The 27526-nt window shown below is 36.4% G+C and overlaps 1 protein-coding gene across 10 annotated transcripts in view; it reads right to left on the bottom strand.

Annotated features, from left to right (window-relative positions):
• Nucleotides 1–27526, bottom strand: part of ZMYM4 (zinc finger MYM-type containing 4) — a 175188-nt gene that overhangs the window by 57321 nt on the left and 90341 nt on the right. For 8 of the 10 annotated variants that reach the window (XM_067725447.1, XM_067725440.1, XM_067725441.1 and 5 more), the window contains 3 exons: nucleotides 4642–5166; nucleotides 2882–2943; nucleotides 2363–2533 (listed from right to left, as the gene is read on the bottom strand). The exons of 1 other annotated variant lie outside the window; for it this stretch is intronic. In XM_067725447.1, the coding sequence (XP_067581548.1) occupies nucleotides 2363–2533; nucleotides 2882–2943; nucleotides 4642–5155 (747 nt within the window). In that variant the 5' untranslated portion in view covers nucleotides 5156–5166. Of the gene's footprint in view, nucleotides 1–2362; nucleotides 2534–2881; nucleotides 2944–4641; nucleotides 5167–8901; nucleotides 8960–27526 lie in introns of all 10 variants that reach the window. One more of the 10 variants, XM_067725445.1, reaches the window with a different exon arrangement.

Below are 27526 nucleotides of genomic sequence, written 5' to 3'. Positions count from 1 at the left end.
GATTTCCAATGGTCACTGAGGAGAAATACCTAAAAGAACAGGACAATGAAGAAGGAGGTGGGAGAAGGGGAGAGGAAATAGGAGGGGGGGAGAGGAAGTAGGAGGGAAAGGGAGAGGAGGGGGAGAGAGAAGGTAAGGAAGGGATGGAAAAAAAAGAAAGAACCAGGTATCCATAGTTTAACATGAGGTCAGGGATTTCTAGAAGAGTTATCAAAGGTATGATCCCACAGGATTGGTGCAGCTGATAACAGAAAGGACTTCTCAGAGAACACCTAGTTTTACCACTCACATGCTGGAACTGCCTTATTGTGGGGTCAGGGCAAAGAATGCTTCTGGACCTTATGCCTAGAACTTACACAGATTCCTGCTTGGTTTCAAAGAGTCCAGTCAATCAGGTGGTGAGCCCTTAGGGAAGTTCTTCCCCAAAATCATGACGAAACTTCATATACGGCATTTTATAACACATTATTACACTTTGAATAGTGATAAAAATGTAGGTGTTTCTGTGTCCTGACTGTTCCACCCTGTTGGTATCCTCCAGTCACTGGAATCTATGATTGTTTTCAAAACAGTAATATTGGGTTGGCCAAAAGCTTCATTCAGATTTTTCCGTAAGACATTACAGAAAAACCTGAACGAACCTTCTGGCCAACCCAATACAAATAACCTTTCCTGATGCCCTCTTCCCACAATGTGTTTGGTCTTTGCTATAACTGCCTTTTCAGCTCAAGGAAAGTGTCACTGGGTCATGTACAGGCAGAAAGTGACGTCTTTGGTACCCTGCCAGCATTATGATTTCTTATGGATTTCCCATGTCCAGATTGGGGCACTTAAAAGACAGGAGATCTGCCCTGTATAGGCATGGTAGTAGTCTTCTAAAGCATACACTGCCATATGAACCTCCCCTAGGTGTCAGGACACTTCCTTATCTCTAATTCAGATATCCACGACCTCCACTTTGCCTGCTTTTATTAACACGTTTTCATTATTCAGATATTTTCATATTCCTTCTCTACCATCTTTGTAGCTACCACACTCACAGCCATCCAACTCTACAGCTTTATCACCACTACCCTATACAGCTACTCTCCACTGGGCACCATGGCATTCTCACTTAATTGAAGCATCAATCTGACTCACATAAATCACCTACATCTATAAACCACCTATTCTTCCATTTCCTCACTCTAAAAGAGTGGTTCTCAAAAGCAGAGGATTTTGTCCCCCAGGGGACATCTGGCAATGTCTGGAGACATGGTACTACTGGCATCTAGTAGGTAGAGGTCAAGGATGCTTCTAAACACCCTACAATGCACAGGACAGCCCCTCACAACAAAGAATTACCTGGCCCCAAGTGTCAATAGTGCTGAGAAACCCTGCTAAGAGACATCTGAGTGAAAAAAACTTCTTCCACAGAAGTCTCACATTCTCAACCCCCCTAACATAAAAGAAAGATATGGAAAGGTAAGCTTTCTCCACATCAAATGTCATTTCAAAAAAATAGCTAATTCATGCTATCTTTACTTCTCAGCCTCTGCACTCATACCAGCTGTATAAAACACAGAACACCCTCAAACAACTGCTCTATTGCATATTCATCCCTTGGTCCTTTTCCTACGTTCCAAAATGATTACAGCATCTTTATTCCGTTCCAACCACTGCAATGTCGTCAATTGCATGGATAACTTCACTGACTTCAGCATTCACACTTACAGAATCTTTATGACTTTTACCTCCAGAGCAACCTTGAAATAACAGAGCTCTATCCTTACCCTTATTACTCACAGATCTCAAAACTGGAATCCTATATCACCCATCAAAGCATCAAAACCTCCTTTATCTTCTACCCACTGATCTAATGAACTGGATCTTCAATCACCTAATTTTTCCAAAGATTAATTAATCCCATTAATCCCTCCTGAAAAACACTTAAATCCATACATAGCCTATACTTCATTAGCAGCAACTGCAAAAGGCTTATTACTACCTTATATAAACTCAATCACACCATAAACTCATAAACCATCATAAACCTTCAGCCATGTCTGCTGTATCAATCTCAAATCCTTGAAGACTCACTTTGCCTAATCCTGCACTGAAAATGTAAAATTCACAGAACAGTGGTATTAAGGAACGATGTGGATTAAAAGCCTTAACTACTACTTGGACAAAGTTTCCTATAACTCTGGTTGATTCCTTAGTATTATTCTTATAAGATAATTCAATTGCCTCAACCTTCATTAAGAGTCTCCTCTCACCCCATCAACACAACACTTCACTTCTTAATCAAGAACTTCCTTTCTTGAATGAATAATTCATGTGTGGAACAAAAAGAAGGGGGAAGAAAAGGTGAAATGTTTACTTGAGCATTGTCAGGTTCATCTTTAATTTTGTCTAGTAGTCCCTGCTGTGGTGCCATTGCTTTGTCATACTCATCATCCAAAGGTTCTTCTTTAATTCTAACATTTGATGCAAAGGAATTCCCCAGTTCCGAACCAATGGATTCTTTATTGGCAAATGGATAGCTGGAATCCTAAAACACAATATAAAGGATTAATAAATATTCAGATTTTAAAATTATTCCTCTTCAGGTTTAACACCCAAAGAAAAGCTCACTGGAAATGAAGAACTCTACGGACATTCATTAGAGTCCCTATGCTTACAAGTAAATGTGATATATGTCTAAATATCAAATACAAATAAAGAATCTAAGAGCAGAGGCTTCTGAGAACATCTCCAAAGATGTCCTTACGAAAATAATAAAGGAAATTAAAAAAAATAAAATCAGCGCTCTACCTAACACATATAGTTACAGTTTAGAAAATCACATAAAGAAAACTTGCCACAGTTATAGCAATCTACATACACACTGAAAACTTACCCTAAAGTTTGTTTCTGGGGTTTGTGGTAAATGGGTATGTAATGTTTCTTCAACTTGATTAGCTATTGAAAGAAAAACAAAACAAAACAAAACAAACACATGTATATGAATAACAAATCTTACAAAGAGTGACCTAAAAAGCTATCATTTGATAATCACCTCTCTTTTCCAATGAAGCTGCTCATTAGAGTGAAATGGGTACCAAAAATACCCAAAAGGTAGTTTCACTCAAAACAAACAATCTGGCCCCATCTAACTTTTAGCCTTGCCTCATGCTCTTTCCTTGTTCAAACCTAAATAAAGTGGTTACATTATCCACTATGTTCTGAAAATTACTTATGTTTGTTCTTCCCCATTTCTGCTTATATCATTCCAAGTCCCCTCTATCCTAATATTTATACAGTCTTCCAGACTCAGCTCAGTTCAAAATTCACCTCTCCTCTATAAAACCTGCTCTTGTCCACTGAGTTAAAAATCATCTCTCTCCTAAGAATACCTAAAACAGTTTCAGTTATTTGATAGAAATTTTATTATGCTGCCTTATAACAAACTCTTCTACTACTGTCTTTAATTGTAAATTAAGTTTTATGCTATTCAACTGGTCGTTGACACTTCTGCTACTTGACTTGTCTTGTCCCTTCTGCTATTAGACACTATGTTCCTTGAAGATAAGTACCCTTAAAATTTATCCCTCATAGGGATACTGAAAATACATATTGAATAATATATACTGAAAAATACAGTATACCCTTGTAGAGTCTTGTACATAATGGATACTTAAATTAATTGTTATTTTTAACAATACTGATTTGTTCTTTCAATCATAGTTTTCCTAGCACTGTCAAAAGAAATATAAGGATTGGTGTATTCTACCAAGCTTTCTTTCACACCTATTGAACATTTATTGAAATATTACTATTTTCACTACACCACATTAGGCCCCAAGAACACAAAGATGAATAAGATACAATCTGGCCCTCAATAAACTCCTACACTAGCACGTAAGGCAAAACAAATAGAGCTATAATACCGTGTGATAAGTACTATAAATAATGAGGCATAAACAAAATGCTATGGAAATATAGATAAGGAAACAAACATTCTTGATGTAGAGAGGTTAGGGATGACCATAGGGCAGAAGAGGTTTATGAGTTAGGTGTTGTTGAATAAGAAGCACTTTTACAGGCATATATACAAAGAGAGAAAACGACATTCAGGCAAATGGAACAGCAGGAGGAAAGAGAGGCACAGAAATAAGAAAATGTATATATTCAAGAATGGAACTGAAGCTAAGTATAGGGTACGCTGGGCAAAGAGGCTCAAGAGGAGTCTCAAGAAACTTCTAAAACATAAAATAGAAATGTTATCAAAAAGAAAAACCCTCCCTAATTTGGACTAATTTGTGGGACAGCAGTTTGAATTAGTGCTTACAGCACAAAGAAGTTAAATCCAACTTCAGGTTCCAATGTTCAACCAAAGAATATGAACAGGTGATTCGAGTATCTTGCCTTCTCATCAAAATATTGCAACCAGGGGAGGGAGAAATGAGGTTTAGAGCTATTTTTCAACCATTTATATACCATTACCAATAGTTACTGGGAGAAATTCAGTCACTCTGCAAAGAACAAGGATAAAAGAAAAATGACAAGCTTACAATGAATTTAACTGTTCATACTTTGCTTAGCATCAGAAGTAATAAAAGCTGTATTATTATCAGTACGTTATTTATTGTTTTATGGCTCTATTCCAACAATTATTACCTGCTTTATCAAAAAAACTGCTTTTCAACCTTGAATCCAACTCTTTATGGGGTTTATCCAACCGTTTTTCACGTTCAAGATAAGTTAGGTCTCTATTTTTCTCCTTTCCAGAAAAAGTCTCTTTGCTGTTTTCTCTTACTAGACTAAAATCTTTCCGTATTGATTTAAAGACAGAAACCTGATCAAATTGTTTAGGAAAGTCTTTTTTTAATTTATTTTGAATCTGTATTTCATTTTCATTGTCTGATTCATGCTGTGTGACTCTTCTCTCTACTTCCAAGCTATCATCAGTATGAATTGAAGAAACAAGATTGTCCTTTGAACTAAAATCCTGTTCATCCTCATTGTCACTACCAACGACTGGAATTCCTGCAAGATCCCCAGAGTTCAAAAAATAATCATCTTCATCCAGCAATGAATTTTCAGATCCTGTTTGATTCGGCATTCCATAAGACATGCTGTCAAGGGTAGGAGTTAAGTTGTGGTCTATATCTTCAGACATTTCTGTATCCATGATACCACCACCTTAAAAAGTAAAATACTGTTTAGACAAATGATAGTGCTAAAGATGACCATATTTATAAGGTCTGTCTGGCATTTAACCAAATATATATTTTTTCTTTTCAAACAAAATATAGATAATAATACTGTGGTATTCAATTAGCACTTTGATATAGGTGTGACAGATAAAATATCCCTATCTGACAGATAAGGAAATAGGGACGTAAAACTTGAGAAACTATTTCAGGTTAGAAAGAAAGTCAATGCAATATAGAAAAAAAGAGCACCAACTTCAGAATTAGACATATCTGTGTTGGAATCATAGCATGATTAACTGAAAATCTATGTGATCCTGAGAAGTAAACGCTCAGGCTTCTTTATCTGTAAAACAGTGTAATACTCACCTTGGAGATTAATTTGTGGTGAGGTTTAATGACAGTATGTAAAAAGGGCCTAATAACACAGTGACTGACACATAGAAGGGAATATAAAAGTGATAATTATAGTTATCATAGAGACTACTCTGGGGAGCTGAGATTAGAACCCAGATCTCTGACCTCAGAGTCCTAATTTCTCTGCACTAACTCTAATAAACACTTACAGCAGTTAATGTTTATAATGGTAAATATTTAAACATAAAAATAAAATTTATCCAAGCCAGAATATATATTAAAAACTGTTTACTGTTCAAAACTACATGCTAAAGTCTCTTCCATCCCCAAATAAAACAAACAAAAAAAACTCAGCCCTGTTATTTCTTTTTCCTGACCTAATTCACCTTTCTTTCACAAACTCCTAGGGAAAAAGTTTACATTGGTTTGTTTCTACTTCATCTCCCAGTCATTAATCCTTTGAACTTAATGCAATCTGGTTCCCAACTTCGCATCGGAACTTCTCTCATTAAGATCATCAATGATTTCCTCATGGTCAAGTCCAATTATTTTTTCAATCCTTATGTGGCATATCCCTCCTAGATAAAATACCTTTGGTTTTTTTGTATTGTTCCCTAGTTTTATAATTGTCCTATTAATTTATTTTATATGTCTCTTCCTCTGCTTTATGTGCTCAATATTCCAATTCTCGCCTCATTTTATACACTCAGACTATTTTATTCACCACTATAGCCTTGACTTTGCTGTTGACTTCCTAAGCATTTTAGCTTAGACCTTTCTTCCAAACTTCAGATATCTATATTCAATTAGCTTCTATAGGTCCCCTAGGGACCTTTAACTTAGCACTTCTAAAACCAAATTCATCATGTTCCCGTTCCAAGCATACTTTCTTGTTTTCCCGTCATTTAATTAACAGCATCACCAAGTCAGCAATTTGCTCAAGATAAAAAAGAGAATCACTCCAATTCTCCTTCCCCTGGGACAAATTCTGCAAACTGTATTAATTAATATCTCTCTCAAATCCATCTCCTCCACTTGGTACAATTCCAACACTCCACATCTCTTCCTGTTAACAGTGTACTAACTCAATCCACATGATATCTAGGAGTCAACCATATTCTTACAAATCCTGCCCTGAAACCATATTTAATTGGTCCATGAGCAGACAAACTAGAACTGGTAAAAACACAGAGTGAAGCAAAGACTAAAAATATTAGTGGCACCGACAGCCTTGCTTTTATTTGTTCCTGAAGCCCAGATGAACCCTTTGTGTGGCTGGATCTTCAAATCATTCCCTGGGTTCCATGATCCAGGATAAATTCCTCTTTTTGTTCAAGCTGATTTGATTTGAGTTGGATTACTTATAATCAAGTTCTAACTGATACAGGGTCCAAACGAAAGCTTTCTTCAAGTTGCTCTCCTCCATAAAGACATCAGAATTATCTTTCTACACCATTAATCATTCTACATTATACCTTCACTTGAAATCCTTCAATAACATCCCACAGCCTAAAGTACTCACTCATTCATTCAGCACTTATTTATTAGGAAATCACTCCGTGATAAGTACTATGCTAGATGAAAAAGATAGCTATGATTCCCTCTCCTCAGCGAACCAGAAAAACAGACAAATGGAGGAAATAATAAAATTAGAAAATCACCATTTTCACTTAACTAAGTAATTAATTCAAACAAAGATGCTAATAAAATCTTAGGAATTTCTACAACTTACTTTCACACAGTATATATATTACAGAGAGAAGGGCTTCCCTGGTGGCGCAGTGGTTGAGAGTCTGCCTGCCGATGCAGGGAACACGGGTTCGTGCCCCGGTCTGGGAGGATCCCACATGCTGCGGAGCGGCTGGGCCCGTGAGCCATGGCCGCTGAGCCTGCGCGTCCGGAGCCTGTGCTCCGCAACGGGAGAGGCCACAGCAGTGAGAGGCCCGCGTACCGCAAAAAAAAAAAAAAAACTACAGAGAGAAAAGCAGGGAGGGATGAGAGAGCATGCACAAAACTATATTCACTATACTGTTCTTCCAATTGTTCTAGTTGAAAATTTTCATAATAACAGAAGGTTAAGGAGAAAATATAAATAAAGGAGCAGGGTGGGGCTTCCCTGGTGGCGCAGTGGTTGAGAGTCCGCCTGCCGATGCAGGGGACACGGGTTCATGCCCCGGTCCAGGAAGATCCCACATGCCGCGGAGCGGCTAGGCCTGTGAGCCATGGCCGCTGAGCCTGCGCGTCCGGAGCCTGTGCTCCGCGACGGGAGAGGCCACAACAGTGAGAGGCCCGTGTACCGCAAAAAAAAATAATAATAATAAAATAAAATAAAGGAGCAGGGTGTTAAAACACACACATACATATAGTGTGATAAATTTGCCAGACTGTAAGCAGCTAAAGGTCAGGGTTAGAACCTCCTCTTTACAACAGTTTATCCTTACTACCTGACCACACAGCATATGCTCAGTAACTGTTTCATGCATGAAATATGCACTTTGTGTGATCAACAGTTTAATCTAAGTTCTACAGTATATAAGAAGTCAACTAAAAAGTAACATTGCAAGCAACTTCCAAAATCTCTATGTTTTAATTCAGGATATGGTACTGGGAAAAAAGGTAACCACCTGAAAAAACTGGATTCCTAACTCATACCAAAATAACTTCCAGATGTATTTAAGGTTTAGACATAGAAAATAAAACACTAGTATTAAAAAAACCATGGAAGAATTATTTTTAGAGGAAAAACCTCTCTAAGAATGACAAAACCTAGAATAAAAGACTGATTTACTGAATAAAAGACCAAATGTGACTATAAAAAAATTCCTAAAGAAAACATAACCCAAACCAAAAGATTAAAGACAAAGTTGTTGAAAACAATTTTACTGCACTTTATATCACGAAAGGTCATTTCCCTAATGGATAAAGATTAAGACTCATAGTTCAATAAAGATACCAAAAAGCAAATACATTTGTAAAAGCAAAGGATCTGAACAAACATTTCACAGGAAAGGAAACACTAAGGTTGAACTTTGCTCATAAGTGAAATGCAAATTAATAATGCAATTAGATAACAGGTTCATACAGCAGGCTGATAAAAGACGAAAGGTTTTGATAACAGCCTGGCAGCTATGCTATTGGCCAAAGCTGCCAGACTATGACCTGAGGCCAGAAAAGTATACAAAGAAGAGTGTGGCATAGACCGTATGTGAGCTGAAAAGCCTAAAATATTAATATTTACTATGTGGCCCTTAACAGAAAAAAAGTCTGCCAATCCCTGTAGTAGAATACTATTAGAGGAAGTATAAAATGGTACAGTCGTAAAAAAGAGCAACCAGGCAAATATTCATGATACTTTAAATACACATACCTCTTGATCCAGCAATTCAACTTCTAAGAATTTATCCTACAGATATTTCTCAAAAGATCTATGAAAAAGAACATGTATAAGCAGCAAAGACTGGAAACAGCCTATCTGTTCAACAGTGAGGCTCAATTAATTACAGTACATACCTATAATGGAATATCATATAGCTGTTAAAAAGAATGAGGCAACTTTATACGAGTTCTCAGGGTCAATTAGTAAAAATATCTGAGTGAGGAAGAATATACATATATATGTTATCCTACCACTGCTGTATGTTTTATAATTTATGTGTATGTACAATTGTTTATACATTAAAATACCTTCCACTGATTTTCTGTGACACCAGAATCAGGTGGCTATAAGACAGAAACACTAACTCTTCAAAGCATATCCTTCTGTATCTTGAGTTTTGAAGCACATGCATCTATTGTCTATTGAAAAAAAAATTTTATCCTTATTTGAGTGCACTCAAGCTTTTTCAGAGATGGCAATTTCTAATAAAGCATCTAATGTGAATTTGCAATTTTGCTAGTTATCACACAATAAATCTGTAGGCTGCATAAAATCTTATGAGATTAAATTATGTTAGTTATATTTTAATATATATAATTAAATGGAACAGAATTGTACTCATTCTTGTGGCCCAAATAAAAGAAATAGCTTCTGTTTCTCGGAGTCTACATCTACAGAAAAAATGCAACACTAAAATTATATTTGGGGATCACGGTAGATAATGAAACACTTGAAAGCAAATTTCTCACAGAAGATTCCTAGCTAGTTTTTAGACACTGTGAACAGGCTTGGTATGTTTGAGGGAAAGCAAGGAATATAGGGCTGGAATTGAACAGGCATGAGGAAGAGTGCTTAAAAATGACAAAAGAGAAAAAGCCAGAGGATACATATATTAGGAATCTGCAAACCACAAAAAAGATCCCAAAGAGGAATTCCATGATTTACGTTTTACAAGGAACACCCCAGCTTCTGCAGGAGTACTTTAAGGCTGTTAAATGTTACAGGGAGTGAAGAAGGGAAGGAAGAACACCACATAGGAGGCTAATGCAATAATCCAAGGGAAAACTGGTGGCTAAGACCAGGATAGTAATGGTGGATGTGAGAAAGAGTAGTCAGATTTGGGTATAATTTGAAAGTAGAGGCATTTCTTGGTACATGAGAAGCTGAATATAAAAAGTCAAAAAGAGCACAACAGGGTGCCATTTCTTGAGATGTAAACACTAAGGGAGTAACAGACTGAGAGGGGTAGAATGAATAGTAGTTTGGTTTGGACCCATTAATTTTGAGAACCTTATTAAACCTTCAAATGGAGATATCAAGAAGGCAATTGGACGTATTAAAGAGTTAAAGAGGAGACTCTTGCCAAGAAATGACATAAATTTGGGAGTCATCAATGAAGTTCATGGGACTAGTTAAGATCACCTAGTGACTGTACTTATTACTGATGGAAGAGAGCTGAGAGTCTTGAGATACTTCAACTTTTAGAAATCTGTAGAAAGGAAGGAATCAGAGAAAGAGGCTAAAATGGAACAGCCAATGAGGTAGGAGGAAAATTAGGTGGGTGATGTTATAGAAGCAAAGTGAAGAAAATATTTCAATAAGAAAGAAGTGGCCAACCATAATGAATGTTGTTGAGATAACACATAAAATGAAGACTGAAGATTGATTATTAATACTGGGAAAGATGAAACAAACTTCTTCCTTGACAAGAGCTATATCAGTGAAAAAATGGGTACACAAAAGCTGGAGTGGGGTGATCCCATAAAGAGACTGAGAGGAGAGAACTGGGGAAACTTAAGTACAAACAACTCTTTAGAGGAGTTTTGCTCTAAATTAAAGAAAATGAGCAGAAACTGGACTAAAATCTGGAGTGAAAAGTTTTTCTGACTTTGTATTTTTGTTTTTTTTTTCTTTTTTTTGGTGAGATTGTTTTTCTAAAGATGGAGACTATTACAGCTGACAGTATACTCATGGAAATGATCCAATAAAGAAGGAATAACTATGGGAATAGAATCTAAAAAAGAGTGGATATATGTGTATGTATAACTGACTCACTTTGCTCTACAGCAGAAACTAACACAACACTGTAAATCAGCTATTCTCCAATAAAAAAATTAATTAAAAAAAAGAGGGAATAATTAGTAAGTTCTGAGGGAAAATCAGGGCACGTGATCAGTACATAATTTTCCTTTGTGAAAGAATGAAAGGAGCACATGGGTTAAATGCAGGTAAGTTGTTAGATTTTGTAAAAGGAGAATAAAAGTTATTTTAAGCAATTTAAGTACAATATTTGTGTCTGATAATGAAAGTAAATTTCATGATGTCAAATCAACTTTTACTCCTTGTCCTCGCTTTAGTGGCATACTGATATTTATATACTATACAGAAGAATCATTTCATTTTAAGGTACAACCACCAACAAGGAACCCACATAGATGAACATTATGAAAGGGCTGTTAGTTACTTTCATTGCCAATATATTACTCAATTACTTCCATACATTTTTGTTTTAATCAAAGGATAATTTTCAGAACTAAACTAATATCAATTATAATTTTAAGTTCAGAAGTTATGGTTCTTTAACAATTCTCTGACACTGTTTTCCTCTCTTATATAAAGAAACAAAGGATCAAAAGAAAAAAAAAACACAAACTCCAAAGAATGCAAAACAAATAATAAGCATAAAAATGACGTAATCTTGGTTCATCTTAAATAAAAACTTAAATCTGCACTTTGTTTCTAAGAGATGATTTATTTTCAATAAAATACAATCTCCTAAATAATAAAAGCCTCTTTAAACTATAAGATCAGGAATGCAGTCACCAGTTAAAAGTCCAATAAAGTCAGGAATCTTAAAAATGAAATGTACATGCCTTAAACATTTATTTTTACTTGGAATATATAAAAACGCACATGGGCCAATCATTGACCAATGAAGTCAGGAATCTTAAAAATGAAACGTACATGCCTTAAACATTTATTTTTTTTTGGAATATATAAAAAAGCACCTTGGCCAATCAATGATGATCAATCAAGACTTTGGAAATGGGTATGCTAATTTGAGTTCTTTCTTGAACAAATCACAGCCATAATGCAATCTTCATGATTGCAATTTTGGGTTCTTTAAAATGGCATGAGGGACTTCCCTGGTGGTCCAGTGGTAAAGAATCCGCCTTACAATGCAGGGGACATAGGTTTGATCCCTGGTCAGGGAACAAAGATCCCACGTGCCCATGGGGCAACTAAGCCCTCACGCCACAACTGCTGTGCTCACGGGCCTCAACTAGAGATAGCCTGCATGCCACAAACTACAGAGCCCACACGGTCTGGAACCCACATGCCACAACTACAGAGCCCACACGCCCTGGATCCCACATGCCACAACTAGAGAAGAGAAAACTCTCATGCCACAACTAGAGAGAAGCCCTTGTGCTGCAACGTGCCGCAACTAAGACCCCATGTAGCCAAAGATAAATTAAATAAATAAATAATAAATGTTTTTTAAAATGGAATGAGAAAATAAAGACACTTGCCCCTCCACCTTTTTACTGACTTTACCTACTAAGTCTTTCTAAAGCATTAAAATTATTCACAGAAACAACAATCTACTTTTCAGAGGAAATTTTATTAGTGTCAAAATGGTACAATAAAAATTATTTAATTACAATGACAAGTACTACTCGAATAAACAGGTTTGGGAACAACTGACTCTTGGTAAGCATGCAATTCATCAAGAGCTGAATCAAGTTGTCTTTGTCTGAAACTACTAGATGCTCCTCAATAGCCACTCTAGCTTCTTCCCTTAATGACAGATCCTCATTCTCAATGAGGCACAATTTACAGTAACAAGAAGAATGGTAATTCCTAATTATGATCCTAAGCTGAAAAAGAATCTTAGCTACGAATAGGCCAATAACCAACAGAAAACTTTTCATGAAAATAGGACAATAAGTGAAACACAACAATCCAGTGTTCTTTCAAACTCCAAGCATCAACCCATTAGTGAGCCAGGGCCATGATTTGTTTTTTTTAAATAGGCTAGAATAGAAAACAAAGAACATAATTCAGAGTGACAACAAGTAATGCTACAAAACACCTGTACACACACACACACACACACACACACACACATAAGTAGGTCTCAATGTAAAATATATTTCTAACAGTGTTTCAAAATTTTAAAAAAACAGTGGTAATGGATGTTAACTAAATGTATTATGATAATCATTTTGCAATATATATATATATATAGCAAATCATTGTGTTGTATACCTAAAACTAATACAATGTTATATGTCAATTTTATCTCAATTTTTAAAAATGTCTTAAACAAAACAAAAACAAGCACCCCTAAGATAATTTTGCTTCTGATGCACAATAATGCTTGAGGATCACTGAACTAAACAATGCTTCTCAACAATTACTGGATAACAGAATCTCTTGGTGAGCTTGGAAATGGATTCCTGAGCTCCACTTCTAAAGATTCTGGTTCAGTAGGTCAAGGGTGGCAGCCAAGGATCTGACTTCTAACACACTCTCAGGTGATGCTAATACTGCTGATGCCCTATCACACTTTGAGTGACAGGCTCTAGTTTTTTATGAACCAGCCATAAATAAACTGCAGGTAATAAATCACTGTACTCAGAGGCTGAACAGCGAACTTCAGATTAATCAAGTCCAATCTCTTATCAGATGGTTGAATTTCTTCCACAAAACCCCAAGTGGTCAACCATCCCTTTGAATGTTATACCAACATAGATGACCCACTAAATGCTCTACCACACCAGAGATGAACCATTTATGACAGTTCACAAACAACCCATGTTAAGTACTAATGAAGATGAATTAGTTTCATCAGGGAGTCATGACTAAAGATTACAGCTCTCTTTTCTTGTTTTCATTTAAATACGTGTTGTTACTGTGGCATACTATTAAGGTATGCCACTGTTCATTCTATACATTCAATGAGGAGAGATGAGACTCATAAGTGAGATTCACAGAACTTACTTTCACTAATTTTTGCTTTTATTTGTTCCCACAGTGGGGAAAAAACAGTTTGAAACCGGTGGAATACTTAGAACTTGATTTTATAACTTACTAAAAGGTGATTAACAAATACGAACACTTGAAACACCTCTAACAGAAATCAGTTACGTTTTACTAATTTCAATAGTCCACTTGTACACTATTAAAGCTAAAATATAATTTAACACACATTATAAAGTAAAACACATTAACTATTTCTTCTTCACTATGAGGACAACTGAAATAAATACAACAGACTTTACTCATTGACATTTACAGTGCTCTGAAAGCAATGATCAAGAAGATCAGAGACATCTATAAATGGATATATTCGGCATGTACCTAAAAATTGTCCACGGTCTATTAAAACTGAAGCATATCACTACAACAGAATGTTGTACATTTTAATGGAATAAAATGTTTATATGTTTTTATAACATTTCAGAAAACATATTTCTTCTATAAGTAGAAAACAATGAAATTTTAACAAAACAAAAGCAAAAGTAATTTATGCTAATAGTTGCAGAAGCACTACGCCACAGAGGTATGGAGAGATAGTTCCAACTGCGTCCCAAACCACAGTTCTACAACATTCCTGCAAATTCTAAAACTTCTCTAATATATTTACAGATAAACAAGGATCTGTTCCAGTCCTGAACCTAAATTTTTATCCCTTTTAACCGGGAAAAAATGCAACGTTCAAATAATCATTTTTTAAGGGCTTTAAAACTGTAGAAACATAGTAACTTGCACTTTTCCCCCTTCGATGGCATTAGTAAACTTCTAACAATTCCACACTGTTACTCTCATGAACTCATTAAACACAAGATACACCAATTCTACTGGCACATATTACCTGCGACAATGGTCAACAGAGATTTAAACAAAGAAAGAAAAAGTCCTACTTGAACAATTTTATAGTAGGGGTTGGTAAACTACAACCTTTGACCAAGGGATGGCCCCTGAGCTAAAAATAGTTACTACATTTTTGAGAGAGTAGAAGAAAGAAGACAAAAGAGAGGGGAGGGGAAGGGAGGAAGAGGAGGAAGAGAAGAATACACAGGACACCATGTTTTCTGACTACACCCAACAGAGCTTAAATGTTTACTATTTGGCCTTTTTCAGAAAAGATTTCCTGAGCCCTACCTACAGGAATATTGCTGAGTGTAGTTCACACAGTATAACTGCATCATGCCAGAAAATCATATGAAGCTAAATAGGCCTAGGAAAGTCCTTAGGGCAATTATCTCTAGAACTATTTGTGAGCTATATCCAAAATGATTTAGAACAGGGCTTCCCTGGTGGCTCAGTGGTTAAGAATCCACCTGCCAAGACAGGGGACATGGGTTCAAGCACTGGTCCGGGAAGATCCTACATGCCATGGAGCAACTAAGCCCGAGCGCCACAACTACTAAGCCAGTGCTCTAGAGACCGCGAGCCACAACTACTGAACCCGAGTGCCACAACTACTGAAGCCCGCATGCCTAGAGCCCATGCTCCAAAAGGAGAAGCCGCTGCATGAGAAGCTCGTGCACCGCAACAAAGAGTAGCCCCTGCCTGCCACAACTACAGAAAAGCCCGCACACAGCAACGAAGACCCAACGCAGACAAAAATAAAACAAAAAATAAAATTAAAAAATTTTTTTTAATGATTTAGAACAAAGAAATTGTAAATTAGGCACTAGCTACAATCCACTGTCATAAAACTCTACTTCCAGCTGTGGCACAGTACTGATAGAAGAATAATCCTCCTGTTGTGAATAAAAAGCTTGACAAAATATATAAAACCAATGTATTCAAAGTACGGACAACAATCAACAAAAGACTATGATCTCTGAGAAAACGAACTAACGAGGTGACTGTCCTAGGCTTTCTGCCTGGGAACATATAGCAAGTTCCAGTATAGAGAGGAAAAACTCAAGTAGAGAACACTAGTCTCAATAAACTGGGGAGACAACAGACTGAGAAAGCTAAAGGAGCTGGTATTTGCAGGACAGATTACCAAGGAAAAGACAAAGACCCACTGAAAGAGGACTAGAAATTCTTTGCCAGAACAGTAAACCACACATGAGACAGTGGGGAACGTTATGCTTGTGTGATGTAAAGGAACATATGGGAACTCTGTACATTCTGCTCAATTTTGCTCTGAACTTAAAAAATGTTCTAAAAATTAAAGTTTATTTTTACAAAAGAAAAAGAGACTTGGTCAAACAACTGGGAGCATCAATGGAGACCTCTGAAAAATGGCACATTAAAAGTAGGGCTAGGGGGACTTCCCTGGTGGTCCAGTGGTTAAGACTCCACACTCCCAATGCAGGGGGCCAGGGCTCGATCCCTGGTCAGGGAACTAGATCCTGCATGCCGCAATGAAAAGATCCTGCATGCTGCAAATAAACACCCCGCAGGCGTCAACGAAGATCCCGTGTGCTACAACTAAGACCCGGTGCAGCCAAAAATATAAATAAGTAAATATTTTAAAAAATGAAATAAAAGTAGGGCTAAACTAATTCTAAAGTAAGGCCAATCCTAGAGCTGCCCTAAAAAGTTTTAAAAACAAGTCTCAAATCCTAAAGATGCTACCAGAAAACTACTACAGCTAATAAATGAATTTGGTAAACTAGCAGGAAACAAAATTAATGCACAGAAATCTATGGCATTCCTATACACTAATGATGAAAAAGCTGAAAGAAAAATTAAGGAAACACTCCCATTTACCATTGCAACAGAAAGAATAAAATACCTAGGAATAAACCTACCTAAGGGGACAAAAGACCTGTATACAGAAAACTGTAAGACACTGATGAAAGAAATCAAAGATGATACAAACACATGGAGAGATATACCATGTTCTTGGATTAGAAGAATCAACATTGTGAAAATGACGATACTACCCAAAGCAATCTACAGATTCAATGCAATCCCTATCAAACTACCAATGGCATTTTTCACAGAGCTAGAACAAAAAATTTCACAATTGGTATGGAAACACAAAAGACCCCAAATAGCCAAAGCAATCTTGAGAAAGAAGAACGGAGTTGGAGGAATCAGGCTCCTGGACTTCAGACTATACTACAAAGCTACAGTATGGTACTGGCAAAAAGACAGAAATATAGATCAATGGAACAGGATAGAAAGCCCAGAGATAAACCCACACACATGTGGTCACCTTATTTTTGATAAAGGAGGCAAGAATATACAATGGAGAAAAGAGAGCCTCTTCAATAAGTGGTGCTGGGAAAACTGGACAGCTACATGTAAAAGAATGAAATTAGAACACTCCCTAACACCACACACAAAAGTAAACTCAACATGGATTAAAGACCTAAATGTAAGGACAGACACTATAAAATGCTTAGAGGAAAATATAGGCAGAACACTCTATGACATAAATCACAGCAAGATCCTTTTTGACCCACCTCCTAGAGAAATGGAAATAAAAACAAAAAGAAATAAATGGGACCTAATGAAACTTAAAAGCTTTTGCACAGCAAAGGAAACTATAAACAAGATGAAAAGACAACCCTAAGAATGGAAGAAAATATTTGAAAATGAAGCAACTGACAAAAGATTAATCTCCAAAATTTACAAGCAGCACAATATCAAAAAAAAATCCAAAAATGGGCAGAAGAGCTCAAGAGACATTTCTCCAAAGAAGATATACAGATTGCCAACAAACACATGAAAGGATGCTCAACATCACTAATCATTAAAGAAATGCAAATCAAAACTACAATGAGGGATCACCTCACACTGGTCAGAATGGCCATCAACAAAAACTCTACAAACAATAAATGCTGAAGAGGGTGTGGAGAAAAGGGATACCTCTTGCACTGTTGGTGGGAATGTAAATTGATACAGCCACTAAGGAAAACAGTATGGAGGTTCCTTAAAAAACTAAAAATAGAACTACCATCCGACCCAGCAATCCCACTACTGGGCATATACCCTGAGAAAACCATAATTCAAAAAGAGTCAAGTACCACAATGTTCATTGCAGCTCTATTTACAATAGCCAGGACATGGAAGCAACCTAAGTGTCCATCGACTGATGAATGGATAAAGAAGATGTGGCACATATATACAATGGAATAATACTCAGCCATAAGAAGAAAAGAAATTGAGTTATTTGTAGTGAGGTGGATGGACCTAGAGTCTCTCATACAGAGTGAAGTCAGAAAGAGAAAAATAAATACTGTATGCTAACACATATATATGGAATCTAAAAAAAAAAAATGGTTCTGATGAGCATAGGGACAGGACAGGAATAAAGATGCACACGTAGAGAATGGACTTGAGGACATGGGAGGGAGGGGAAGCTGGGACGAAGTGAGAGAGTAGCACTGACATATATAAACTACCAAATGTAAAATAGATAGCTAGTGGGAAGCAGCTGCATAGCAGAGGGAGGTCAGCTCACTGCTTTGTGACCACCTAGAAGGATGGGATAGGGAGGGTGGGATAGAGGCACAAGAGGCAGGGTATATGGGGATATATGTATACATATAGCTGATTCACTTTGTTATACAGCAGAAACTAACACAACATTGTAAAGCAATTACACTCCAATAAAGATGTTTAAAAAAAGTCTCAAAAAGATCAAGCTGATCCAAAGCAAACTAACTGCATGTCAGAATGAAAATCAACACTCCTAAAGGAAATAGAATATAAAATATAATCTGACACTCAACAATGTAACAGTGTAACCCAGCATCCAATCAAACATTATCACACATTTGAAAAAGCAAGACATGAGAGCCATAACCAGAAGACAATTCAGCCAACAGAATTGGGGCCGGAAATAATACAAATGATGGAATTAGAATTACCACAAAGGACTTGAAAAGTTATAAGAAAGTATAAAGATTTAATGGAAAACATGAACTTGACAAGAATAAAATTAGAAACCGTATTTTTTAAAAAGAAGCTTCTAAACTGAAAAATATAGCTGAAATGAAAAATCAACTGAATGAGTTAACTGCACATTAGACCATGTAGAAGAAAATAACAGTGAAACAGGAAGAGAGGGCAGTAAAAAATTATATAGAAAGAAGCATAGAGAGTTTAAGGTTGAAAAATAACAGTGTCAGACATGTGATACAATATTAAGCAGGCTAACATATTTAATTGGAGTTGGAGAGATGGGTATTTGAAGAAATAAATACTTTCTAAAGCAGTTGAACCTAAAAGTGCCAGGACAAAAATCTTGTCAACCTAGAATTCTGTAAGAGAAAATAATCTTCAAAAAGGAAGATGAAATAAAAATATTTTTAGATGAAAGCTGAAAGAATGTGTTACCAACAGACCTGCATGACAAGAAATGTTAAAGTTCTTTAGCTAGAAGGAAGAAGACACCTGATGGAAACCTGAATCTCAACAAGAGAATGAACACTGGAAACTGACAGAATTAAAAGCAAAAACAGGTAACCCCACAGTAATATATGAATGGTTCAACGTTCCTCTGCCAGTAATTGAACAGTCAGAAAATCAAGAAAAATAGAGAAGACCTGAAAAGATGCTGTCAATCAATTAAACCTAAATGACATTTATAAAATGTTAACCCCAAAATGGCAGAACACATTCTTTTCCAATACACATGGAACAATCACCAACACTGATGACATGATAAACGATGGAAATATTGCATGGTAAAATTATCAAATAATGGAACTCATACAGAATATCTACTTTGATCAAAATGTACTCAGTAACAAAAGCACATGTGGAAATCCCCCAAATATTTAGAAATACTTCTTTGAAAAAAAGTCATAAGTCAAAGAAGAAATCACAAGGAAAATTAGAAAATATGAACTGAATGGCAATTAAAACACAACTTACCAAAATTTGAGAACTGCAGTAAAAGAAGTCCTCAGAGGGAAACTTACGGATTTATACACTTCTATCAAGAAAAATTCTAAAATCTATGACCTAAACCTCTGGCTTCAGAAGCAAGAAAAAGATCAAATTAAGCACAAAGTAGACGGAAAAGTAAAGATAAAAGAAAAATCTGTGTAATAGAAAATAAACAGTGAAGAAAAACTAAGGAAACCAAGAGCAAGATACTTAAAAAGAACAAAAATGATAAACTCCTAGACAAACTGACCATAAACAGAGAGAAGTACAAAAAGCAAACAAGTACATGAAAAAAATGTTCAACATCACCAATCATTTGGGAAATATACATGAAAATTACAATGAGATAACACCTCACACCCAGTAGGCTGATTACCATCAAAAGGACAAAAATAACCACACTGGTGAGGATGTGGACAAATTGGAACCCTTGTGCACTAGTGGTGTGGATGCAAAATGGTACAGCTGTTATGAAAAACAGTATGGCAGTTCCTAAAAAAGTTGAAAATAGAATTACCATATGATCTGAAAAGAATTAAAAGCAGGGTCTGTAAGAGATATTTATATTGGTACACCATGTTCATTGCAGCATTATTCACAATAGCTTAAAGATGGAAATAATCCAAGTGTCTGTCCACTGATGAATAAACCGATAAAATGTGATATATCCATACAATGGAATATTACTCGGCCTTAAAAAAGGAAAGAAGGGCTTCCCTGGGGGCGCAGTGATTGAGAGTCCGCCTGCCGATGCAGGGGACACGGGTTCGTGCCCCAGTCTGGGAAGATCCCACATGCCACGGAGCGGCTGGGCCCGTGAGCCATGGCCGCTGAGCCTGTGCTCCGCAACGGGAGAGGCCACAGCAGTGAGAGGCCTGCATACAGCAAAAAAAAAAAAAAAAAAAAAAAAGGAAAGAAATTCTGACACATGCTTCAACATAGATATACCTCAAGGACATTATGCAAAATGAAATAAGCCAGTCCCATAAAGACAAACACTATGACTCCACTTATATGAGGTACCCAGAGTAGTCAAATTCATACAGACAGTAAAAAGGTGGTTGACACAGCTGCAAGGAGAAACAGGGAGCTGTCTAGTTCAGTTTTGGGGACTTCCCTGGTGATCCAGTGGCTAAGAATACACGCTCCCAATACAGGGGGCACGGGTTCAATCCCTGGTGAGGGAACTGGATCCCACACAATGCAACAAAGATCCCGCATGCCGTAACTAAGACCAGGCACAGAGAAACAAATAAATAAATATTTTTTAAAAAAGAATTTCAGTTGTGCAAGATGAAAAGTTATGGAGGTTGGCTGCACAACAATATGAGTGTAATTAACACTATTGAACTGGACACTTAAAAATGATAAAATGGTAAATTTTAGTTTCTGTGTATTTTACCCTTAAAATATTTTAATGAAAAAATACAAAGAGAGTTGAGGGGGGAGGAAAGGAGACAAAGAGAAGATGACTTAAATTACCAATCTCAGGAATAAAAGAGCACTAAAGATTTCATTAGAGAGTAAAAATAAATTAAGAAAAAATTATAAACAACTTTGTATCTCCATATATACGTGTGTGTCTCTCTCTCTACATATATACATACATATATATATATATATATATATATATATATATATATATATTTGCCACACTGTGAAGCTTCCAGGATCTTAGTTCACCAACCAGGGATCGAACCTGGGCCCCCTGCACTGGAAGTACAGAGTCCTAACAACTGGACCCCAGGGAATTCCCTACAAACAACTTTATAGAAACAGATTTTAAAACTATGAACAACTTTATGACAGTACATTTAAAATTTATTAACAATTTTATAGAAATGAATTTACAACTTAGAGCTACAATAGCCAGTGCAGTAAGCCAACAGCCACCTGTGACGATTTAAATAAAATTAAAACTGCAGCTCTGCACTCATCACATTTCAAGTACTCAACTGCCACAGGTAGTCGGTGGCTACTGTATTTAAGAGTGCACATAGAGAACATTTCAAGTGACACAGAAAGTTCTACCAGACTGTGCTGTCTTATGAGAAAATGTCTTGAAAGGTGCAAATTACACAGAAGAAACAGAAAATATGAACAACATCAAGCCCAGATGACGTAAACGAAGTAAAATATTTAAGGAAGAATAATACCCATCTTGAATGAACTCTTTCAGCAAATATAAGGGAAAGGAACACTTCCTAACTAATTGTATGAAGGCACTATCACCCTGGAATCAAAGCCAGAGAAAGACGTGACAACGAAAGAAAACTATATACCAATATCCTTCATAAACATAGGTACATAAAAATCAGCATACTTAAAATATTAGCAAATTGAGATTTAAAAGATATGAAACAAATAACAGATCATGACAAAGTAGGACTTATCCCATGAATGCAAGGTGGGTTTAAGATTCAAAAATCAATTCACCACATTAACACAATAAAGAAAAACACGATCATTTCAGCAGATGAAGAGGAACCATTTGACAAAATATTCATTCACTGAAAAAAATCGTTCAGCAAATATAGAGAAGGTCCTCGGCCTGAGAAAAGGCATCTACAAAGATAATAATGATCAACTGGAAACTTAAAAAAATTTTTTTAATCATTATAATAGAATAAAAAATAGGAATATTACATTTCAAGTTAGTAAGGAAAGAATGGATTATTATTCACTAACTTGGAAAAGAAAAATTGGCTAGTCCTATGGGGGAAAACTGACCCTCAATTCATCCACACACACACAAAACCCAGACAAAATATTGAAAACACAAAAAATAGGAAGGCCAAATTTCTTTTTTTTTTTTAAATAAATGTATTTATTTTATTTATTTATTTTTGGCTGCATTTGGTCTTCATTGCTATGCGAGGGCTTTTCTCTGGTTGTTGAGAACGGGGGCTACCCTTCATTGCAGTGCACAGGTTTCTCATTGAGGTGGTTTCTCTTGTTGCAGAGCACGGGCTCCAGGCGTGCGGTCTTCAGCAGATGAGGCTCGCGGGCTCTAGAGTGCACGCTCAGTAGTTGTAGCGCACAGGCCTAGTCGCTCCACGGCATGTGGGATCTTCCTGGACCAGGGCTCAAACCCGTGGCCTCTGAATTGACAGGCAGATTCTTAACCACTGTGCCACAAGGCAAGCCCTAAATTTCCCTTTATTTTTATTTATTTATTTTAACATCTTTATTGGAGTATAACTGCTTGACAATGGTGTGTTACTTTCTGCTTTGGAAAAAAGTGAATCAGCTATACATATACATATATCCCCATATCTCCTGCCTCTTGCATCTCCCTCCCACCCACCCATGCCACCCCTCTAGGTGGTCATGGAGCACTGAGCTAATCTCCCTGTGCAATGCGGCTGCTTCCCACTAGCTATCTATTTTACATTTGGCAGTGTATATATGTCCATGCCACTCTCCCACTTCGTCCCAGCTTGTCCCTCCCCCTCCCCATGTCATTTTTTTTTTTTAACATTCCATATATATGTATTAGCATACAGTATTTGTTTTTCTCTTTCCGACTTACTTCACTCTACATGACAGACTCTAGGTCCATCCACCTCACTACAAATAACTCAATTTCATTTCTTTTTATGGCTGAGTAATATTCCATTGCATATATATGCCACATCTTCTTTATCCAATCATCTGTCGATGGACACTTAGGTTGCTTACATGTCCTGGCTATTGTAAATAGAGCTGCAATGAACATTGTGGTATTGACTCTTTTTGAATTCTGGTTTTCTCAGGGTATGTGCCCAGTAGTGGGATTCCTGGGTCGTATGGTAGTTCTATTTTTAGTTTTTTAAGGAACCTCCATACTGTTTTCCTTAGTGGCTGTATCAATTTACACTCCCACCAACAGTGCAAGAGGTATCCCTTTTCTCCACACCCTCTCTAGCATTTATTGTTTGTAGAGTTTTTGTTGATGGCCATTCTGACCAGTGTGAGGTGATCCCTCATTGTAGTTTTGATTTGCATTTCTATAATGATTAGTGATGTTGAGCATCCTTTCATGTGTTTGTTGGCAATCTGTATATCTTCTTTGGAGAAATGTCTCTTAAGGTCTTCTGCCCATTTTTGGATTAGGTTGGTTTTTTGTTATTGAGGTTCATAAGCTGCTTGTAAATTTTGGAGATTAATCCTTAGTCAGTTGCTTCATTTGCAAATATTTTCTCCCATTCTGAGGGTTGTCTTTTCATCTTGTTTATTGTTTCCTTTGCTGTGGAAAAGCTTTTAAGTTTCATTAGGTCCCATTTGTTTATTTCGGTTTTTATTTCCATTTCTCTAGGAGGTGGGTCAAAAAGGATCTTGCTGTGATTTATGTTATAGAGTGTTCTGCCTATGTTTTCCTCTAAGCGTTTTATAGTGTCTGGCCTTACATTCAGGTCTTTAATCGATGTTAAGTTTATTTTTGTGTATGGTGTTAGGGAGTGTTGTAATTTCATTCTTTTACATGTAGCTGTCCAGTTTTCCCAGCAACACTTATTGAAGAGGCTGTCTTTTCTCCATTGTATATTCTTGGCCTCCTTTATCAAAAATAAGGTGACCACATGTGCGTGGGTTTATCTCTGGGCTTTCTATCCTGTTCCATTGATTTATATTTCTGTTTTTGTGCCAGTACCAAACTGTCTTCATTACTGTAGCTTTGTAGTATAGCCTGAAGTCAGGGAGCCTGATTCCTCCACCTCTGTATTTCTTTCTCAAGATTGCTTTGGCTATTCGGAGTCCTTTGTGGAAATGGAAGGATCATATGGAAATAAAAATTATGAAATTTTTGTTCTAGTTCTGTGAAAAATACCATTGGTAGTTTGATAGGGATTATTACACTGAATCTGTAGTTTGTTCTGGGTAGTATCGTCATTTTCACAATGCTGATTCTTCCAATACAAGAACATGATATGTTTCTCCTTCTGTTTGTGTCATCTTTGATTTCTTTCATCAGTGTCTTATAGTTTTCTGCATACAGGTCTTTTGTCTCCTTGGGTAGGTTTATTCCTAGGTATTTTATTCTTTTTGTTGCAATGGTAAATGTGAGTGTTATCTTAATTTTTCTTTAGCTTTTTCACCATTAGTGTATAGGAATGCCATAGATTTCTGTGCATTAATTTTGTATCCTGCTACTTTACCAGATTAATTGATTAGCTCTAGTAGTTTTCTGGTAGCATCTTTAGGATTCCCTATGTATAGCATCATGTCACCTGCAAACAGTGACAGCTTTACTTCTTCTTTTCCGATTTGGATTCCTTTTATTTCTTTTTCTTCTCTGATTGCTGTGACTAAAACTTCCAAAACTATATCGAATAACAGTGGTGACAGTGAGCAACGTTGTCTTTTTCCTGATCTTAGCGGAAATGGTTTCCGTTTTTCACCATTGAGAACGATGTTGGCTGTGGGTTTGTCATATATGGCCTTTATTATGTTGAGGTAAGTTCCCTCTTTGCCTACTTTCTGGAGGGTTCTTATAATAGGTGTTGAATTTTTTCAAAAGATTTTTCTTCATCTATTGATATTACCATATGGTTTTTCTCCTTCAGTTTGTTAATATGCTGTATCATACTGATTGATTTGCGTATACTGAAGAATCCTTGCATTCCTGGGATAAACCCCACTTCATCATGGTGTACAATCCTTTTAATGTGCTGTTGGATTCTGTTTGCTAGTATTTTGTTGAGGATTTTTACATCTACGTTCATCAGTGATACTGGAATGTAGTTTTCTTTCTTTGTGACATCTTTGTCTTGTTTTGGTATCAGAGTGATGGTGGCCTCACAGAATGAGTTTGGGAGTGTTCCTCCCTCTGCTATATTTTGGAAGAGTTTGAGAAGGATAGGTGTTAACTATTCTCTAAATGTTTGATAGAATTTGCCTGTGAAGCCATCTCATCCTGGGCTTCTGTTTGTTGGAAGATTTTTAATCACAGTCTCAATTTCAGTGCCTGTGATTGGTCTGTTTATATTTTCTATTTCTTCCTGGTTCAGTCTTGGAAAGTTGTGCTTTTCTAAGAATTTGTCCATGTCTTCCAGGTTGTCCATTTTACTGGCACATAGTTGGTTGTAGTAATCTCTCATGATCCTTTGGATTTCTGTAGTGTCAGCTGTTACTTCTCCTTTTTCATTTCTAATTTTATTGATTTGAGTCTTCTCCCTTTTTTTCTTGATGAGTCTGGCTAATGGTTTATGAATTTTGTTTATCATCTCAAAGAACCAGCTTTTAGTTTTATTGATCTTTCCCATTGTTTCCTTCATTTCTTTTTCATTTATTTCTGATCTGATCTTTATAATTTCTTTCCTTCCACTAACTTTGGGGTTTTTTTGTTCTTCTTTCTCTAATTGCTTCAGGTGTAAGGTTAGGTTGTTTATTTGAGATGCTTCTTGTTTCTTGAGGTAGGATTGTATTGCTATAAACTTCCCTCTTAGAACTGCTTTTGCTGCATCCCATAGGTTTTGGGTCATTGTGTTTTCACTGTCATTTGTTCCTAGGTATTTTTTGATTTCCTCTTTGATTTCTTCAGTGGTCTCTTGGTTATTAAGTAGTATATTCTTTAGCCTCCATTTGTTTCTATTTTTTACAGATTTTTTCCTGTAATTGATACCTAGTCTTATAGTGTTGTATTTGGAAAAGATATTTGATATGATTTCAGTTTTCTTAAATTTACCAAGGCTTCATTTGTGACCCAAGATATGATCTATCCTGGAGAACGTTCCATGAGCACTTGAGAAGAAAGTGTATTCTTTTGTTTTTGGATGGAATGTCCTGTAAATATCAATTAAGTCCATCTTGTTTAATGTATCATTTAAAGCTTGTGTTTCCTTATTTATTTTCAGCTTGTATGATCTATCCACTGGTGAAAATGGGGTGTTAAAGTCCCCTACTATGATTGTGTTACTGTCGATTTCCCCCTTCAAAGCTGTTAGCATTTGCCTTATGTACTGAGGTGCTCCTATGTTGGCTGCATAAATATTTACAATTGTTATATCTTCTTCTTGGATTGATCCCTTTATCATTATGTAGTGTCCTTCTTTGTCTCTTGTAATAATCTTTAAAGTCTATTTTGTATGATATGAGAATTGCTACTCCAGCTTTCTTTTGATTTCCATTTGCATGGAATATCTTTTTCCATCCTCTTTCACTCTGTATGTGCCCCTAGGCCTGAAGTGGGCCTCTTTTAGACAGCATATATATGGGTCTTGGTTTTGTATCCATTCAGCCAGTCATTGTCTTTTGGTTGGAGCATTTAATCCATTTACATTTAAGGTAATTATCGATATGTAAGTTCCTACTACCATTTTCTTAATTGTTTTGGGTTTGTTATTGTAAGTCTTTTCCTTCTCTTGTGTTTCCTGCCTAGAGAAGTTTCTTTAGCATTTGTTGTAAAGCTGGTTTGCTGGTGCTGAATTCTCTCAGCTTTTGCTTGTCTGTAAAGGTTTTAATTTCTCCATCGAATCTGAATGAGATCCTTGCTGGGTAGAGAAATCTTGGTTCTAGGGTTTCCCTTTCATCACTTTAAGTATGTCCTGCCACTCCCTTCTGGCTTGCAGCATTTCTGCTGAAAGATCAGCTGTTACCCTTGTGGAGATTCCCTTGTATGTTATTTGTTGTTTTTCCCTTGCTGCTTTTAATATTTTTTCTTTGTATTTAATTTTTGATTAATGTGTGTCTTGGCATGTTTCTTCTTGGATTTATCCTCTATGGGACTCTGTGTGCTTCCTGGACTTGATTGACTATTTCCTTT

This window comes from Pseudorca crassidens, chromosome 2, assembly GCF_039906515.1.
Source record: "Pseudorca crassidens isolate mPseCra1 chromosome 2, mPseCra1.hap1, whole genome shotgun sequence".
In the NCBI taxonomy this organism is placed as follows: domain Eukaryota; kingdom Metazoa; phylum Chordata; class Mammalia; order Artiodactyla; family Delphinidae; genus Pseudorca; species Pseudorca crassidens.
Note: the sequence above shows the minus strand (reverse complement) of the source record. Positions and strands in the feature narration are given on the sequence as shown.